Genomic DNA, 21236 nt, shown 5'->3' with positions numbered 1-21236 from the left:
CTCCCCCCCACTTAAAGACCATATCAAATTTGTCAACACCTTTGAAAACACCTTGCTTTGTCAATTCTCTTTAGTAGGAGTCAAGTAATTTTCCAGTTCTAGCTACAAAGTTTCATAACAAAGGAATCAGAATGCTAATTATTAATTAGTACATCACCTTGAAATTTTCCTCTTTGAATCCACAGATAATCTCTTAGCTAATTTCAACTCATATGGCAGGTTTGCATGCCTGTGTGTCTGAATCTCAGTATTGTATGACATTAAGGGAATTTTTGTACTTATCCACATAGGAACTATTTCATATTTGAAATCAACTTTAACTATTAAAATTGTATACCAGTAAATTAGGGGTATTGCAATACTTGGTTGCAAATAACTTGCCATCTGGTGTTGGGTCAGAGAATGCTATTTCATCAGTGCTGAGAAAACAGCCAAACATGAAACAATTCCTGAGAGTATCTACCAGTCGTCTTGCAATGCGCTTTCTTCTCTTCAATTTGAAAACCCAGATTCTACTTATCCCACAGACTGCAGGTTCTGGTACATTTGAACATTGCCACGCCCTCGGACATTCTTTAGAGCGTGGGGATTCTGGGCCAGTTGGTTCAGACAGGACCCGAAAGGCTTGTTTGATGGGCCCTGCAATTAAACATCCAACTACTCTCTTTTCATCAGATATAAAGAGAAAAGTTTTGGTTTTGTTTGGACATCTAGAAACTACTTGCTGAAAGCCCAATTCACTATCAACAAGTTCTTGGGCATCTTCTACCTTTCTGACAGCATAACTTGGATCCTGTGGCAGGACCAACACGATTTTCCCATCCCAAAACTGCTACTACTCGCTCTTTCTTCCATCACACATAGTTGATTCCTTCCAGAAATCTGTGGTGATGCTGGACATGCTGTATTTCATCCTCAGGGCTGGAAGCAGTATATATCATGCCACAAGATTTACACATAGTAGCCCCAAAACGTTTCTGACCTGCATCAATGATGAGCTGGTCTTTTCATTCTTTATTTGTATCTCTGGTATTCGTACTTTTCTGCGTACTGGCATGTTTCAAGAAGTTAGTACACACAACGGATCACACAGAAGACTGATCTTCAGCTAGAGATTTTTTTGTATTGACTGAAGACACATTGAAGATGGGATAGGTGATGGACTCAGGAGAAATTGTCTAGTTCTCACCAAGGGAATCCTCTGAAGAAAAAATACACTTCATATTCCCTTGAAGAAACTACTCCACCTGATGAATCCTGTATTAACTTGTCTTCATTTTTGCTTTTTTCACCCAGTAGCTCAATGTTCAATTTCCTTTCTAGGAATAAGCACTTTGGCATTTGCCTTGTCTCGAAAGGTTTTCTTTCACTGACAGTTTCTACATCAGAATCTTCAGTTATTACTGATTTATTCTTTTGGTTGAGTCCCAGTGACTCATTTTCCAGAGAACATTTCTTAACAGAGGATTTTTTTTCTACTAACAAAAAATGCTACTCCACCCTGGAGTGTAACCTGTGGTTTTGTTTTTTGGCTTAGAACTCGTGGAACATTAGGATTATTTTTAGCTGAATAACAATTATTCTCTTTCTCCATAATTGGATTATAGGTCATTCGATTTTGCTGAGAACTTTTAGAAGTCCTTGATACAGGCTTGATATACTTATAACTTGGTTGACACTTAGCAGTTAAATTCTTTTGTGGTTTTTTATTGCTCTTCTTGGAGTAAACTGGTTTTCCCTGAATTTTTCCTGTCACACTGGGAAAAGATTTACCTTCATTATTAGTTTTTAGATAAGTGGTTCTATACTCTTTTATCACCTTTCTCTCCAAGGGATTGAGGTTACCACTTATTTTTGTTGTAAAAGGTTACAGCAGACACAGCAAATGGCGAACCTTGTCTTGCAGATGGCAATCCATTTTTTTAGCTGTTTTGAGTGGACTTAAGGTGAAATGGCCTTGTTGAGAGCAATGTACATTCTGTTCATTTTCATCAGCACTTTGACAAATGTACTTTCTATTAGTTGATAGAAACAGATTTTCAGTGAAGTGCAAAATTACTTTCTTTGATGGAATATCTGACAACAGGGTATCACTGGTCAAAGAATGCTTTCTCTTCCTTGGTGTCAAAGATGCCATCTTCTTAATTCCTTAATTCAGGGCCCGCATTCCCCTTCAGTCAACCTGATCAGTTCACGTCTTCCACAGTGCTCTCCTCCCTCCTCCCCACTCTAGATGCTCCTGTTCCCTCGTCCCCCCGGCACCCCATACTCCTTCCACATATTTTCAACAGACTGTACGTTCTTAATAAAGGCAGAGGGCTTTTGTAACTTTTCATCAGAGCCCAGAAAAAAATGGGCGAAGCATAAACCTCTCCCATTTTACTGAGGAGCCGGAGTATGCCGTTTGCTTGCTTACTTGTAAACACTGACGCAGAAAGGCTGCTGAGAACAAATTCCAGAACGCAGGTTAAATCAGGAGCAGGAACTGTTGCTCAATAAAAGCTCATTCCCTTCCCCCTTGCCCTTGGATCAGGCATTTTCCTCACAAAAAACTGCACAAGCCTGATTTCAAAGCTAAGCGAACAAACAGGTCAGGCTTTCTAGGGATTAACAGCGAGCCGCGGTGAACCGGAAGACCGTTCGGGGCTGAGCGGGGAAAGGTAGCAGAGAAAAGCGTCCCAAATCCTGAACTCTGTCAGGGCAAAAAGACAAGAAAACGCCGGCGTGGGGAAGAAGGAAACCCGGGCAGGCGAGTGCGGAGCACCGGCGGTGGCTCGCCAAGCCCACTGCAAAAGCTCCTTTCGCTCGACTTTCATCCCATGTTCCACAGGGTCTCCACTTCTCTTGGAGACCCAAACCTTCGCTTTGACCTTCCCCAGCGTTTCCCTGCACCACAGGCCAGAGTGACTTCTCCTCGGCCTGGAGTCCTCATCTCTATCACTAGTGTCAGTCCAGTCTTTGAATTACCTAAACTCCTTAACTATTCTCTCCACACTGATATATACGATCTCTTTAGCAAAAAAACATTTCTCAAAGTTAACGTTTTATCTTTGCCAACAAAAATATATTTTGGATGTCTAGTCTTGTAAGACTTGATTAACTTAAAACATTGGTGTTATTATAATTCTTCATAAAAGTTTTCCTCTGTATTTTAGTTGTTAGCATTATCTCAATCTTAGTGATCTACTGGGGATATTTTAAGGAAAAAGTATGCCACCTCCCACCCCCCAAAAAAGATGTAGTTAATTCTACAGTAAATCAAGGTTTACCAAAACGAAAAGAACCCACCTTTTTTATATACTGTATTGGGGTCATTCCACTATATATTCCATGACCTAACCTTCTTACACTCAACTGGTAATAACAACAAAGTTTAGGAAGAAGGGACAAAGAGGAAGAAGAGTAAACTGAAGAACAGAAGGGGAAAGGGGGATACAAGGAAGTTTTAAAAAAAAAATCTGCTCAGTCTGAATGTATAAAAACAGCTACTGCATGTCAGCCCTCTATGTCCATGGGTTCCTCATCTGTGCATTCAACCAAGTGTGGATTGGCAATATTCATTTAAAAAACGAATTGTTATGTCTTGAACATGTCTGAACACTTTTTCTCATCTTTATTCCCAAAACAACTATTTACATAGCATTTATATTGAATTAGGTATTATAAGGAAGGATCATAATATGAGAGGATGAATGGAGGTTATATACAAATACTACACCATTTTCCATCAGGATCTTTTGAGCATAAACAGAGTTTGGTATCCACAAAGCAGGGTTGAGGGGTGGTAGGTGGGGGTCCTGGAACTAATGCCCCACACATACCAAAAGATGACTATATTCAGACAAAATGCCAATAAGCAAGAGTGAAAAAATGTGAGAGCCAATCTTTCTTTCTTACTGGTGTCTCAGCTTTTGGAAGGTATGATATTATTTTAAAGTACTTTGAGATTAATGTTCTTAAAAACGAACAGAAAAAAAAATGGACCAAGAATGGGGGTTCACAGATGATTTCGTCCTGCTGCCAGTGTCTCCTCCATCCTTCAGCCTCGGCACTTACCATTACAACTGGCTTCACTGGGATGTTCTCTTGTGATGTGCCTGGTGGGGGATCATTCCATTCTGGAAATTTAATAACCTCCTTTTGGTACAGAGGCTTCTTTGGGTATGGTTTCAAGGGTGAGGAAGGTGGAAATCTAAAAACCAAGAAGAAATTCTCTATTATTGGAGTGAAAGACTTGATATTTTAACCTCTTATATCTTTGAAAATTTATACAATAATTACAAACTTCAGATATAACACACTCATACTTAATCAAATTATTTCACATAGCTAACTGTACCCAACATTAACATGATTTTCTTTTTTTTTTTCTTTTTTTTTGGGGGGGGTGAGAAATTACTTTATTTTTTAACATGATTTTCTTTTTAATATTCATTATGCCTATTAAATAACATTTATGGAGAAAAATAAGAATTAAATATAGAAACATTTTTAAAATAATAAAACTTGTTCTCTTTTTTGATTTTCATGCTTAAAGATGTTCTTAACAGGCTACTAGGCTAAGCCATCTTTATTGCCTCATAAATCCAGCTAAAATTTACAGATGGTATGTTGCATACAGAAATTATTGATAAATCCTCAGTAATACTTGCTAATAAGAAAGACAATATTAACACCAATATCTTCTGAGGTAATATTCACTTTGATAACTATTTCTAAGAGAAATTAATCCTCCTTCCCTTGAATATTCAATGCTTAGAATAAGACTGAAACTTCAGTCTAGAAATCTACCTTAGAAGGATGTAGAAAGCTGCCCATGTCTTCATTCTGCCTTTCTATACTCTTCACTATTCTCAGCCTTCCTCTGTATTCCCAGCATCACTCCTCTGACTAGCACATAGAACTCTAGGAAAATTCTAACTCTCTTTAAACTGGTCTACATCATACATGATAAATAACAGAAAGGTAATTAAATATATACTTTTATCAGAGAATCTTTTTCTGTAAGCTTGCTAGAAAACAATATATCAAATTGCCCTTCGTTATAAATACAATGTTAAGAATTCTATCTAGTTCTTAATGTTGACATATAAGTCAGCTGGATATTAACTTTTACTTTGACTTTTTATTTATTTAAGCCAAAATAAAGGCTTAGCCTTAAAACCTTGTCCATGATATCCATAGAAAAAATAATCAAAATGACTATCTTATCTTAAGGCAAATGTAGAAACAAAAAAAATTTTATATGTCTACAGTTTTCAAGGCAAGTTTGTATCCAGGTAATCAGGAGAATCACAAGTATGCATACTATGTACAAGACTACTGAAGGAAACCAGAATATGTCACCTCAAAACATGTCTCTTTGACATAAATAATTTTTTTGAGCTACAAGGCATTATGAAGCAGATGGAGAAAAGCTCTCCACTTTCCTTTTGTTTACCTAAAAGCACGGCAGAATTACAAAGATAAAATTCTCCTTTACAATCTTTATCCCTTTATCAGCTTAGAGACGGAACCCAAGAAATCTGAGCAGACTTTATTCATTAGTTTTCCTATTAATTTACCTTCCCATATTTTCAGACCTTTGGAAGCCCATCTAAAACTTACTGCTCTTGTTAAAGATCTCCTATAAGCTGGGATTCTAAGCCACTGTTCTGAGTTGCTTTTGTCACATCTGATGTATATTGCACACACCGACAAACTTGCTTGTTTTCGTCTTGCTGATCTTTGGTTATAAGATTATGTCAGGAGAAAGAAAGAGCAAAAAGAGGGAAGGAGGGAAGGGGGTGGGGTCTTGGTGTGTGACACACCTTTTGGGGGCAAGACACAATTGTAAGAGGGACTTTACCCTAACAAAAGCAATCAGTGTAACCTGGTTTCATGTACCCTCAATGAATCCTCAACAATAAAATAATATATTTTTTTTAATTTTCCAACAGCAACAAAAAAAAGCATGTTGGGAGGCAGAGCAAGATGTGGACTAGAAACAGCTCCTTTGCAGCTGTGCATGGTGAGATCTGGGAGAAAGGACTCTAGCCACATCTGGATTGTGGGCCCTGCCCAGAAACATCCCTTGAGGCCACAGAGAGGCAGGACCCCAAAAAGGAGGCTGGAAGCAGTAGAGAATCAGCACAAGGGTGAGTACTTTCACACCAGCAGAGCATGGCTAGTTAGGCGGTGGTGGCAGCAGCAGTAGTTTTCAGACAGAGAAGGCCAGACTGTAAGGACTTATTTTTTCTTGAACGTGGACACTTGAGTGAGTTACCTTGGGAGAGCTTAGGCAGGCCAGTGAGTGATCTTGAACACCACCCAGGGGCCAGGACTGAGACACCAGACAGAGCAGAGCTCTCATTGGTTGGCTGCAGGCCAGTGCAGCCATTGTGGGAAAGCTGCTTTGCAGGGCTGGCCCTCAGGATCCTAGGGCAAGGCCAGTTCAGGCACCTGATAAGCTGGGCAGCCACCTGTGGGGAGATTTGAGCTACACACGCTTTCCTGGGAAAGCAATTGCATGGCCAAGGGACATGGTTTGGAAAAGTTGAGGTGTGTCTATTAATATTAAGCAGGCTGACAAGAGCTTCGAGTTCACAACCCTGCAGGGATTGAGGGCAAAGAAATCAAGAAGACAGGACCAGGTCCCCTTGGCAAGACAGAGGCTTCTAGCCTCCCTCTTATACAACTGTATCAACATCATAATTAGCATCACATGCCCCAAAAGATCACCTGTTGCCCAGACAATATATGGTGAGTATATATATTTTTTTCCTTTTTAAAAAAATTTTTTTCAACTTTTCCCCCTAGATTATTCTTTTTTCTCTTATAATTTTTCATTGTTTTATTTCCTTCTTCAATACTAAGGTCTCAAATTTTGCTAGTTTTTCTGCTCCTGTTTTCCTTGTTTTTTTGTTCCACCCCAATTTTATCCCTTAAGGTTGTTTTGAATTACAGTATTTTTGTTTTTCTTCTCCATTTGGTGGAGGTGGGGATCTTGTCTCTGCTCAGGTTGGTAAAGAGCTCCTGACCTCAAGGGACCCATCCAACCCAGCCCCACTGAGGCTGGGAATTGTGGGTGTGGGTCACAGCACCCTACTGTATACCACTATTACTCCGGTCTCTCACTGTCTGTCCTCTTCTTTTTGTCAATCTTCCCTTTTACCTCCCTTTCCTTTTTCTATTCTCTCGTTTTTTTTAATCTTTTCTCCCTTCTTGCTCTTCACTCTTCTCTTCTTTTTGATCCTATACCAAAAGGATACTTCAACACCTTAGGTCAAAGACAAGATAAATTAAAGAGGAGGAGGAAATGAAAGGGAAAAGTAGAGTAAGGAAACAGACAAAAAGAAAACACTCAGGAGGAAGAAACAGCAGAAAAATCCTGGCAACACGAAAGATCACAACAGAAAAACCAGAACAGAACAACCCCCGCACCAATGAGGGATTCTGAGGTAGCTACTGCACAGGATTCCACCTATAAATAAATGTTAGAAATGACAGAAAGGGAACTTAAAATACAGATGGTAAAAACAATGAAGGAAATTTCTGAGAAAGTGGGAAATAAACAAAAGGAAATCCAAAACTAGAATCAAATAAGGGATGAAAGATATGAAGAATATAAAAAGGATACATGGAGTTAAAGGAATTGAAGTAATCAGGGAACTTAAAGATGCAGTAGAAGGTATGAATAACAGATTAGACCAAGGAGAAGAACAAATCTCAGAGTTAGAGGATAAAGCTCTTGAGCTAACACAGGTAATTAAAGAGGCAGAAAAGAAGAGAGAAAGCAGAACATCCACTGAGAAAATTATGGGACTTCATGAAGCATTCAAACATGCAAAATATAGGAATCCCAGAAAGGAAAGAAGAATGCCCCAGGGGAATGGAAGCCCTACTAAAGAATACCATAAATGAAAATTTCCCAAGTGTCAGCAAAGATCCAATACCCTCCTTCAGAAAAATATCGAACACTAGGTCATCTCAACTCAAACAGAGCTTCTCCAAGCAACATTGTCATGAACTTGTCCAAAGTCAAGACAAAAGACAAAATTCTGCAAGCAGCCAGGAGTAAATGCCAATTGACCTACAGGGGAAGATCCATCAGGGTGACAACAGACTTCTCAAATGAAACTTTTCAAGACAGAAGAGAATGGTCATTTACCTTTAACCTACTAAAGCAAAACAATTTTCAGCCCAGAATTCTATACCTGCTAAGCTAAGCTTGAAAATATTGAGAAAGTTTGCCACAGGACCCGCTCCACAGGAAATACTTAGACCTATTTTTCACACTGACCATCATAATGGACCACCAGCAAACTAAACACACAGAAACTAAAGGACAAAACCAACTTCCACAATGGCACAAAAGATAAAACTAACCAATGGACTTTCTAAAAACAAAATGAGTATCACCATACTTATCAATTCTCTCAAAAAATGTTAATGGCTTGAATTCCCCACTGAAGAGGGACAGGCTGGCTGATTGGATAAAAAAAACCACAAGCCATCCATGTGCTGCCCACAAGAAGCACACCTAGCTTCAAAGGACAACACAAGACTCAGGGTGAAGGGATGGGAAAATAATATTTCAAGCAAATGTAAATCAGAAGAAAGGAGGGGTCGCAATTTTATTTTCAGATACAAGTGAATTTAAAGCAACTAAAGTAAAAAAAACAAGGATAAACACTTCATATTGGTTAAGAGAACAATACAACAAGAAAACATTTCAATTCTAAATATTTATGCACTCAAAGGCTCCCAGATTTATGAAACAGACCTTAACTGGACTGAGTAATATGATATCCTATAACATCATAATTGTAGGGTTTCTTTTTTTTTTTTTGGCCGGGGCTGGATTTGAACCCACCACCTCAAATATATGGGGCTGGCACCCTACTCCTTTGAGCCACAGGCATTAAAATGATTTTAACACTCCCTTTACAGAGCTGGACAAATCCTCTATACAGAAATTAAACAAAGACACTGAGGGTTAAAGATTGTGTCCGAGTAACAGCTTCCCTGCAACTGGGAACAGCGAGTCTGGGGAGACAAGACTCCAGGCATCTCTGGCCAGTGGGATCTGCCTATAATCATCCCTTTGAGGATACAGGGAGCCAGCAAGGGACTTCTGGACCCCAAGAGGAGGACAAAAACAGTGGAAAACTGGCAAGTGGTTGCGTGTGTTGGATCGAACTAATCATGCCGGCAACCGTAAGTACAAGCAGCAGTGAGACTGCAAACCGGAAAGGCCTTACCTGTGAACTGTTTCGGTGTTCTTGGACTTGGCACTCTGTTGAACTGCCTTGGGGAGAGCTTGAGCAGGAGTGTGGAGAACTTTGAGCATTGTCTGGGGCCCCAGACTGAGCCACTGAGCTGGGTGCAGAAAGCCATTGTGAAAGAACTGCCAGGGCAAGCTCCGCCCTCAGGGTCTCAGAGCAAGGATTGGGCGGGTCAAAGTAAACTACTGATTGAGCACCCTAAAGGCGGGGACTGAGCTGCCTTACAGCCTTAATCCTTAGGGGCAGAGTGATACGGTTTTGGCACACTGGAGCCTTGGGCTGTTGCCCTGGGTAGACTGCCATGATGTCACAGCTCATAGCAACCTCAAACTCCTGGGCTTGGCGCCGCCCAGACCTCCATAAGAGCTGTGCAGCAACCCCCAACCGGTAACCCGCACCCACCGGGCCTCCACATTCCCTGACCAGGAACTATGGGAGCCACGCAACCCTGCGTCCTCCCTCCTGTGTCCTCCCAGCTTCCACACTAGACCGTTCATCTGGACAGGGACTCTGGTAGCTGCGTGCCCTTTGGAGCCTTGCCTGCCTCTGCACAGAGCTCTTCTCTTGGCCAGAGACTGCTGGAGCCTTGGGCTCTCTGTGCCAAAGTCACTGGGCACCTGGCACTCCCAGAACAATGCGCACCACCCCCAGCCCTGTTGCTGGATCCGGGTGTGTCACAAACCGGAGCTGCTTCCACAACCAGAACTCCCTAGCTAGAGCAGCCCCAGAGGAACTACACAGGGTCACTCCCTACAAAGATCCAGTAACAATAGAGTGATCCCGCCGGGGTCTAATCTTGGAGAGACACCTCCCCAACTCTGAGGACAGCCAGAGGCAATGGTGAAAAACAATCATCAGGCGAAATCAACAGAAAAACTCTGGCAATATGAATAATCAAAGTAGATCAACTCCCCCAAGGATCAATGGGGCAGAAACGGCACAAGACCCCAGGCCCAAACAAATAGCTCAGATGTCAGAAATTGAATTCAGGATCTGGATAGCAAATAAGATGGAATTAGAATTCCAAAAGTTATCTCAAGAATTCAACGGATTCAAAGACAAAATGACCAAAGATTTCAACACATTGAGACAAGAAGTTGCATCCTCAAAGATCTGAGAAACACAGTAGAATTCCTCAGTAACAGAAGGGAGCAAGCAGAAGAAAGGATTTCTGACATTGAAGACAAAGCTTTCGAATGCTCCCAAACCCTCAAAGAAGAAGACAAATGGAGAGCAAAAACAGACCACTCTCTCAGAGAGCTCTCACATAATTTGAAGAAAACCAATATTCATCTTATAGGGATCCCTGAAAGTGACGAAGTGGCTTCACAAGGCACAGAGTCTCTTCTCCATGAGATTATGAAGGAGAACTTTCCAGACATGCCAAGAGATTCCAAAATTCAGATAGCAGACAGTTTCAGAACTCCAGCACGACTCAACCCAAATAAGACATCCCCAAGACACATCATCATCAATTTCACTAAAGTTAATATGAAGGAGAAAATTCTGAAAGCTGCCAGACGAAAGAAAACCATTACCAACAAGGGGAAGAATATCAGAATAACTGCAATCTCTCTGCTGAAACCTTTCAAGCTAGAAGAGGATGGTCATCGACTTTTAATCTCCTAAAACAAAATAACTTTCAACCCAGGATCCTGTACCCAGCTAAACTGAGCTTCATTTATGACAGAGAAATTAAATACTTCAACGACATTCACATGTTGAAGAAATTTGCCACAACTAAACCAGCTCTCCAGTACATTCTTAGACCTATCCTCCATAAAGACCAGCGTAATTCTCCACCACAAAAGTAAACCCACCCAAAAAATCTTTGATCAAATTCCAACTTCCACAGCCGCAAAAGGATTAAAACTGTCCACCAGTCTATCGAAAGGCTTACCAATACTCTCAATTAATGTGAATGGTTTAAATTGTCCTCTAAAGAGGCACAGGTTGGCAGACTGGATACAAAAACTCAAGCCAGATATCTGCTGCAACCAATAATCGCATCTTACATTAAAAGACAGATATAGACTCAAGGTGAAGGGATGGTCACCTATATTCCAGGCAAATGGAAAGCAGAAAAAAGCAGGCGTTGTAATCCTGTTCGCAGACACAATAGGCTTTAAACCAACCAAAATAATTAAGGATAAGGATGGACACTTCATATTTGTTAAAGGTAATACTCAATATGATGAGATTTCAATTATTAATATTTATGCACCCAACCACAACACACCTCAATTTATAAGAGAAACTCTAACAGACATGAGCAACTCGATTTCCTCCACTTCCATGGTAGTTGGAGATTTTAACACCCCTTTAGCAGTCCTGGATAGATCCTCCAAAAAGAAGTTAAGCAAAGAAATTTTAGATTTAAACTCAACCATTCAACATCTTGACTTAACAGACATCTACAGAACATTTCATCCCAAAAAAACTGAATACACATTCTTCTCATCAGCCCACGGAACATACTCCAAAATCGACCACATCCTAGGCCACAAATCTAATGTCAGCAAATTTAAAAAAATAGAAATTATTCCATGCATCTTCTCAGAGCATCATGGAATAAAAGTTGAACTAAATAACAACAGGAACCTGCATACCCATACAAAAACATGGAAGCTAAACAACCTTATGCTGAAGGATACATGGGTTATAGACGAGATTAAGAAGGAAATCACCATATTTTTGGAACAAAACAACAATCAAGACATGAATTACCAGAACCTCTGGGATACTGCAAAGGCAGTCCTAAGAGGGAAATTAATAGCACTGCAAGCCTTCCTCAAGAAAACGGAAAGAGAGGAAGTCAATAACTTAAACTTCTTTCTGGAGAAAGAAGAACATCTCAAGCAACTGGAGAAAGAAGAACACTTCAACCCCAAACGCAGCAGAAGAAAAGAAATAACCAAAATCAGAGCAGAATTAAATGAAATTGAAAACAAAAGAATTATACAACAGGTCAATAAATCCAAAAGCTGGTTTTTTTAAAAGATCAATAAAATAGATAAACCTTTGGCCAACCTAACCAGGAAAAGAAAGAGTAAAATCTCTAATTTCATCAATCAGAAATGGTAACGATGAAATAACAGACTCCTCAGAAATTCAAAAAATCCTTAACGAATACTACTAGAAACTCTACTCTCACAAATATGAAAATCTGAAAGAAATCGACCAATACCTGGAAGCATGCCACCTACCAAGACTTAGCCAGAACAAAGTGGAAATGTTGAACAGGCCTATATCAACTTCTGAAATAGCATCAACTATACAAAATCTCCCTAAAAAGAAAAGCCCACGACCAGATGGCTTTACATCAGAATTCTACCAAACATTTAAAGAACTAGTGCCTATACTACTAAACCTCTTCCGAAATATAGAAAAAGAAGGACTATTACCCAGCACATTCTACGAAGCAAACATCACCTTGATCCCCAAACCAGGGAAAGACCCAACAAGAAAAGAAAATTATAGACCAATGTCACTAATGAATATAGATGCTAAAATACTCAATAAGATCCTAACAAACAGAATCCAACAACACATCAAAAAAATTATACACCATGACCAAGCCGGATTTATCCGAGGGTCTCAAGGCTGGTTCAATATACGTAAATCAATAAATGTAATTCAACACATAAATAAACTTAAAAATAAAGACCATATGATTCTTTCAATTGATGCAGAAAAAGCTTTTGATAATATCCAGCATCTCTTTATGATCAGAACACTTAAGAAAATTGGTATAGAAGGGACATTTCTTAAACTAATACAGGCCATCTACAGCAAACCCACAGCCAATATCGTATTGAATGGAGTGAAATTGGAATCATTTCCACTTAGATCAGGAACCAGGCAAGGTTGCCCATTGTCTCCATTGCTCTTTAACATTGTAATGGAAGTTTTAGCCATTGCAATTAGGGAAGAAAAGGCAATCAAGGGTATCCACATAGGGTCAGAACAGATCAAACTTTCACTCTTCGCAGATGATATGATCGTATATCTGGAAAACACTAGGATTCTACTACAAAACTTTTAGAAGTGATCAAGGAATACAGCAATGTCTCAGGCTACAAAATCAACACCCATAAATCTGTAGCCTTTATATATACCAACAATAACCAAGCCGAACAAACAGTCAAGGACTCTATTCCTTTCACAGTAGTGCCAAAGATGATGAAATATTTGGGAGTATACCTAACAAAGGACGTGAAAGATCTCTACAATGGAGAACTATGAAACTCTAAGAAAAGAAATAGCCGAAAATATTAACAGATGGAAAAACATACCATGCTCATGGCTGGGAAGAATTAACATTGTTAAAATGTCCATAATGCCCAAAGCAATATACAAATTTAATGCAATTCCTATTAAAGCTCCATTGTCATACTTTAAAGATCTTGAAAAAATAATATTTTGTTTTATATGGAATCAGAAAAAACCTCGAATAGCCAAAACATTACTGAGCAATAAAAACAAAGCAGGAGGAATCACGCTACCAGACCTGAGACTGTACTATAAATGCATAGTGATCAAAATAGCATGGTTCTGGCACAAAAGCAGAGAAGTAGATATCTGGAACAGAATAGAAAACCAATAGATGGATCCAGCTACTTACCGTTATTTGATCTTTGACAAGCCAATTAAAAACATTCAGTGGGGAAAAGATTCCCTATTTAACAAATGGTGCTGGGTGAACTGCCTGGCAACCTGTAGAAGACTGAAACTGGACCCACACCTTTCACCATTAACTAAGATAGACTTTCACTGGATAAAAGATTTAAACTTAAGACATCAAACTATAAAAATACTTGAAAAAAGTGCAGGGAAAACTCTTGAAGGAATCAGCCTGGGTGAATATTTTATGAGGAGGACGCCCCAGGCAATTGAAGCAGTATCAAAAATACACTACTGGGACCTGATCAAACTAAAAAGCTTCTGCACAGCCAAGAACATAGTGAGTAAAGCAAGCAGACAGCCCTCAGAATGGGAGAAAATATTTGCAGGTTATACCTCTAATAAAGGTCTAATAACCAGAATCCACAGAGAACTCAAATGTATTAAAAAGAAAAGAACACGTGACCCCATCTCAGGGTGGGCAAGGGACTTGAAGAGAAACTTCTCTAAGATCTACAAACACATGAAAAAAAGCTCATCATCCTTAATCATCAGAGAAATGCAAATCAAAACTACTTTGAGATATCACCTAACCCCAGTAAGAGTAGCCCACATAACAAAATCCCAAAACCAGAAATGTTGGCGTGGATGTGGAGGAAAGGGCACACTTCTACACTGCTGGTGGCAATGCCCACTAACACGTTCCTTCTGGAAGGATGTTTGGAGAGTATTTAGAGACCTAAAAATAGACCTCCCGAATAGACTGAATAGACCTCCATTCAATCCTATAATTCCTTTACTAGGTTTATACCCAGAAGACCAAAAGTCACAATATAACAAAGACATCTGTGCCAAAATGTTTATTGCAGCCCAATTCATAATTGCTAAGTCATGGAAAAAGCCCAAGTGCCCATTTCCCCCCGAATGGACTAGCAAATTGTGGTACATGTATACCATGGAATACTATGCAGCCTTAAAGAAAGATGGAGACTTACCTCTTTCATGTTTACATGGATGGAGCTGGAACATATTCTTCTTAGCAAAGTATCTCAGGAATGGAAGAAAAAGTATCCAATGTACTCAGCCCTACTATGAAGCTAAATCATAGCTTTCACATGAAGACTATAACCCAACTATGGGGAAAGGGCCAAGGAAGGGGAAGGGAGGGGGGAGGTTTTGGTGGAGGGAGGGTAATAGGTGGGGCCACATCTATGGTGCATCTTATAATGGGTACAGGCGATTGCACTAATGTATACAGCTATGATTTAACAATAAATAAATAAATAAATAAATAAATAAAAGAAATTAAACAAAGATACAAAAGACCTAATTGTGACCCTAGAATAAATATGCTTAATACACATATACAGAGCACAGCATCTGAAAGCTAAGGAACACACATTCTTCTCGTCAGCCCATGAAACATACTCCAAAATAAATCATATCCTAGAACACAAATCAAACCTAAACAAAATCAAAAGAATTGAAATTATACCTTGTATCTTCTCAGACCACAAGGCAATAAAGGTGGAACTCAACCCCAACAAACATTTTCATCCCTACACAAAGGCATGGAAACTAAACTACCTTATGCTGAATGACATTTGGGTCAAGGAAGAGATAAAAAAGGAAATCATTAACTTCCTTGAGCATAACAATGAAGACATAAGCTACCAAAATCTGTAGGACACTGCAAAAGCTGTCCTAAGAGGAAAATTTATCACATTAGATGACTACAAAGTATCTCAAGAATGGAAGAAAAAGTATCAAATGTAGTCAGCCCACTATGAAACCAAGTTATAGCTTTCATACAAAAGCTATAAACCAATTATAGCCCAAGAATATGTGGAAAGGGGATAGGGAGGGGAGGAGATTTGGGAGGATGGGTGGAGGGAGGGTAATTAGTGGGACCACACCTACCGTGCATCTTACAAGGGTACATGTGAAATTTACTAAATGTAGAATACAAATGCCTTAACACAATAACTAAGAAAATGCCGTGAAGGCTATGTTAACCAGTTTGATGAAAATATTTCAAATTGTATATAAAACCAGCACACTGTACCCCACAAGTGCATTAATGTACACAGTTATGATTTAATTACAAAATAAAATAAAATAAAAAACAGAAAGAAAGCACATGGACAATCTAATGAATCATCATAAAGAAATGGAAAAGGAGGAGCAATCCAATCCCAAACCTAGCAGAAGAAAAGAAATAACGAAAATTAAATCAGAAAATAAATAAAATTCATAACAAAAGAATCATTCAGAAAATTAGTGAAATAAAAAGTTGGTTCTTTGAAAAGATAAAATTGATAATTCATTGGCCAGATTAATCAGAAATAGAAAAGTGAAATCTTTAATAACCTCAATTAGAAACAAAAAAGGGGAAATAACAACCAAAACCACAGAGATATAAGAGATTATTTCTTACTACTACAAAAAAACTCTATGCCCAGAAATTTGACAATGTGGAGAAAATGAACCAATACCTAGAATCACACCAATTCCCTAGATTTAAACAGGGAGAAATAGATCTCTTGAACACACCAATATCAAGCAATGAGATTGCAGAAACAAAATAGCTTCCAACAAAAAAAAGGCCAGGACCATATAGCTTCACATCAGAATTCTACCTATTTCAAAACATTGAGAAGGAGGGAACCTTCCCCAACAAAGTCTATGAAGCAAATATTACCTTGATTCCAAAATCAGGAAAGGACTCAACTAAAAAGGAAACTAAAGACCAATTTCACTATTGAATATTGGTGCAAAAATACTTACCAAAATCTGAGGTAATAGATTGCAGCTATACATTTAAAAAATTATACATCACGATCAAGTAGGCATCATTCAAGGGATGTAAGGCTGCTCTAACATACGTAAATCTATAACTGTAATATACCATATCAACAGAAACAAAAACAAAGACCATATGATCTTCTCAATAGAAGCACAAAAGCATTTGACAAAATTCAGCGTCCTTTTCTAACAAGAACACTTAACATGCATACGTGGCACATTTCTTAAACTGATTGAAGCCATCTATGACAATTCCACAGCTCCAGTCAGTAAAACTAAATAGAGTAAAACTGAAAGCTTTTCCACTCAGAACTGGAACCAGACAAGGATGTCCACTATCAACACTATTATTCAACATTGTGCTGGAAGTTCTAGCCAATGCAATCAGGCAAGAGAAGGATACAAAAGGCATCCAAATCGGGGCAGAGGAGGTCAAACTCTCACTCTTTGCTGACGATATAATCTTATACTTAAAAAACTCCAGAGATTCAACCACAAACTCCTGGAAGTGATCAGGAAATACAGTAACGTCTCAGGGTATAAAATCAATGTCCACAAATCAGTAGCCTTTATATATGCCAAAAGCCAAGTTGAGAAGCAATCAATGATACAACTCCCTTCACAGTAGCTTCAAAGAAAATGAAATTCTTAGGAATATGCCTAACAAAAGAGGTGAAGGATCTTTATAAAGAGAATTATGAAACCCTATGAAAAGAAACAGTAGAAGACATTAATAAATGGAAGAACATACCATGCTCTTAGCTAGGAAGAATCAACATTGTTAAAATGTCTATTCTACCCAAAGTAATCTACAGATTGGATGCAATCCCCATTAAAATACCAACGTTATACTATGAAGAACTGGAAAAAAATAGTACTTCATTTTGTATAGAACCAGAAAAAAACCCAAATAGCCAAGGCTATTCTTGGTAATAAAAGCAAAGCTGGAGGCATCACCCTACCAGACTTCAGGCTATAAGTCCATAGTAATCAAAACAGCATGGTATTAGCACAAAAATAAAGACATAGACATATGGAACAGAATAGAAAATCAAGAGATGAAACCAGTCTATTATCACAATCTGATCTTTGATAAAACAAACAAAAGCATACAGTGGGGAAAATAATACCTATTCAATGAATGGTGCTTAGAGAACTGGATAGCCACATGTAAAAGACTAAAAATTGAATCCACACCTTTCACAACGTACAAAAATTGACTCAAAATGGATAAAAGATCTAAATCTAAGACATGAAGCAATAAAAATCTTAGAACAAAATGTGAGAAAAACTCTTGACAATCTTGGACTGGGGAAAGATTCTATGACAGACATTTCAGCAGCCATTGCAACAACAAAAACAAATGGGACTTAATTAAGTTGAAAAGCTTCTGCACAGCTAAGGATAAAACAAGTAAAGCAGAAAGACAACCTTCAAAATGGTAAAAGATATTTGTAGGATATGAATCTGCAAAGGGTTGATAACTAGAATCTACAGAGAACTCCAATTAATCAACAAGAAAAAAAGAACAAACAATCCTACCTACCTTCATTCTGATGAAGACAGATGAAAGGCTAACATTTGAAAACATGTTCGTTGTCCCTGATCATCAGAGAAATGCAAATGAAAACAACCCTGAAATATCACCTAACCCCAGTGAGAATAGTCCACATCACAAAGTATCAAAGCTGCAGGTGTTGGCACAGATATGGAGAGAAGGGAACACTTTTACATTATTGGTGGGACTACAAACTAGTACAACCTCTTTGAAAGGAAGTACAGAGTATCCTCAAAGACTCAAATTAGACCTCTCATTTGATCTTGAAATCCCATTACTAGGAATCTATCCAGAAGAAAAAAAAAATCATTTTATCATAAGGACATTTGCACTAGACTATTTATCACAGCTCAATTTATAATCACAAAAATGTGGAAACAACCTAAATGCCCCACCAACCCAGGAATGGATTAACAAGTAGTGGTATATGTACACCAGGGAATACTATTCAGCCATAAGAAAAGATGGAGATGTTACATCTTTTGTATTAACCTGGATGGAATTGAAACACATTCTTCTTAATAAAAATATCACAAGAATGGAGAAGCAAGAATCCAATGTACCCAATTCTAATATGAAGCTAACAGATGATCTAATTCGTACCCTCATAAGAGGAAAACTCAAATCAATTCATGGGGGGTGGGGGGATGAGAAAGCAGGGAGAATATAGGAGGGAGGGGAAGGGGGTCACAGTGCATGGCACACCCCTTGGGGGCGGGACACAATGATAAGAAGGACTCTATCTAAAAATGCAAACAGTGTAATCTAATTCTTTGTACCCTCAATGAACCTAAAACAATAAAAAAAGAGAGAGAGAAAAGAGTATGTCCTAACTATAAACTTATGAATGTTGAGCAAAATTGTAATTTCTCCCCTGTAGTATAATGGAGAAACATTTCAAACTAGTGAAATGACTTACGGAGAAAAATTAAGTTTCATCTCCTCTGAAAAGAATATCCAATTAACTACAACTTTACTTTAAAAGTAAGTTTAAAAAAAAATAAAAAATAAAAAAGTTTAAAAAGGGCAGTGCCTGTGGCTCAAAGGAGTAGGGCACTGGCCCCACATGCTGGAGGTAGTGGGTTCAAACCCAGCCCCAGCCAAAAACTGCAACCAAAAAAAAAAAAAAAGTTTTAAGTCAGTTTTGGGTAAGGAAAAAAAAAAAGTTTGGCAATCACCACATAAAGTTAAAGATAAATAAACAAAACATTTAAATTTTGGTAATGAAGTTACCAAGGCAGGTATTTCCAAAAGATTCCTAAATATAAACTAATCGAATCTCTCAAGCCAGCTAAAAGAATACTTCTCTGTAAGTAAAAGAAGGTTTACAAAAGTCCAATCCAATTTCGACAAACACAACAAAAGTCCTATTTCCAACCAAAGTACACTATTTATGAATATGAGTATGCACATACACACACTCACATACACATATAATATTGCATATAATTCCAAAAGTTCACAGATCACCCACCTCTCAGTCCATTAAAAATTAAACACAACCCCAAGCCACTTCTAACAGCCACTGCTTACTCCCTAACCCCTTCATTCTCTCTAACTACAACATGAAAAGTCTTGGACCTAAGTTCCAAGTTTGGCTCTTTCACAAATTATGTATCCTTTATGAATCTAAAGGTCTCTCTAAATCACAGTCAAATTTATTCAATTTTCAAATCAAAGAATTAAACTGGATGATCCACAAATTTCTTCCTAAGTTCAAAAATGTTTCTTATATTCCCACACCCAGAAACATGTAATATCTTCCAAAGAGCAAAGCAGAATTTCTTAGATGCAGAACTACTGTGACTGAACAGATGTCAGGGACGCACTTTTTCCCTTCACATTGAGATGAGATCTTTGCTATGACTAACAACTGCAGATGTGCTATTTTCCAAGCAGTCTGAGTACCTTGACTGATCCCCAAACCAGAAAAAGACCCAACAAGAAAAGAAAATTATAGACCAATATCACTAATGAACATAGATGCAAAAATATTCAACAAGATCCTAACAAACAGAATCCAGCAACACATCAAAGAAATTATACATCATGACCAAGTTGGTTTTATCCCAGGGTCTCAAGGCTGGTTCAATATACGTAAATCTATAAATATAATTCAGCACATAAACAAATTAAAAAACAAAGACCGGGGGGAGGAAAAGCAGAAAGAGGGATGGAGGGAGGGGGGTGGGGCCTTGGTGTGTGTCACACTTAATGGGGGCAAGACATGATTGCAAGAGGGACTTTGCCTAACAATTGCAATCAATATAACCTGGCTTATTGTACCCTCAATGAATCCCCAACAATAAAAAAAAAAAACAAAGACCATATGATTCTCTCAATTAATGCAGAGAAAGCTTTTGATAATATCCAGCATCCCTTCATGATCAGAACACTTAAGAAAATTGGTATAGAAGGGACATTTCTTAAACTGTTAGAGGTCATCTACAGCAAACCCACAGCCAACATCATATTGAATGGAGTTAAACTGAAATCATTTCCACTCAGATCAAGAAACCAGACAGGCTGCCCATTGTCTCCGTTGCTCTTTAACATTGTAATGGAAGTTTTAGCCATTGCAATTAGGGAAGAAAAGGTGATCAAGGGTATCCATATAGGGTCAGAAGAGATCAAACTTTCACTCTTCACAGATGATATGATTGTATATCTGGAAAACACCAGGGATTCTACTATAAAACTCTTAGAAGTGATCAAGGAATACAGCAGCATCTCAGGTTACAAAATCAACATTCATAAATCAGTAGCCTTTATATATACCAACAATAATCAAGCTGAAAAAACAGTTAAGGACTCTATTTCATTCACAGTAGTGCCAAAGAAGATGAAATATTTGGGAGTTTATCTAACAAAGGATGTGAAAGATCTCTATAAAGAGAACTATGAAATTCTAAGAAAAGAAATAGCTGAAAATGTTAACAAATGGAAAAACATACCATGCTCATGGCTGGGAATAATCAACATTG

General features: G+C 38.3%; 1 protein-coding gene and 1 pseudogene across 1 annotated transcript in view; both read right to left on the bottom strand.

Annotated features, from left to right (window-relative positions):
* DEPDC1B (DEP domain containing 1B) overlaps nucleotides 1-21236 on the bottom strand; it is a 164262-nt gene that overhangs the window by 93420 nt on the left and 49606 nt on the right. Inside the window, exon 3 of the mRNA XM_053590185.1 lies at nucleotides 4057-4192. Within this exon, the coding sequence (XP_053446160.1) occupies nucleotides 4057-4192 (136 nt within the window). The remainder of the gene's footprint in view (nucleotides 1-4056; nucleotides 4193-21236) is intronic.
* Nucleotides 218-2137, bottom strand: LOC128584940 (N-acetyltransferase ESCO2-like; annotated as a pseudogene).

This window comes from Nycticebus coucang, chromosome 1, assembly GCF_027406575.1.
Source record: "Nycticebus coucang isolate mNycCou1 chromosome 1, mNycCou1.pri, whole genome shotgun sequence".
NCBI lineage: Eukaryota > Metazoa > Chordata > Mammalia > Primates > Lorisidae > Nycticebus > Nycticebus coucang.
Note: the sequence above shows the minus strand (reverse complement) of the source record. Positions and strands in the feature narration are given on the sequence as shown.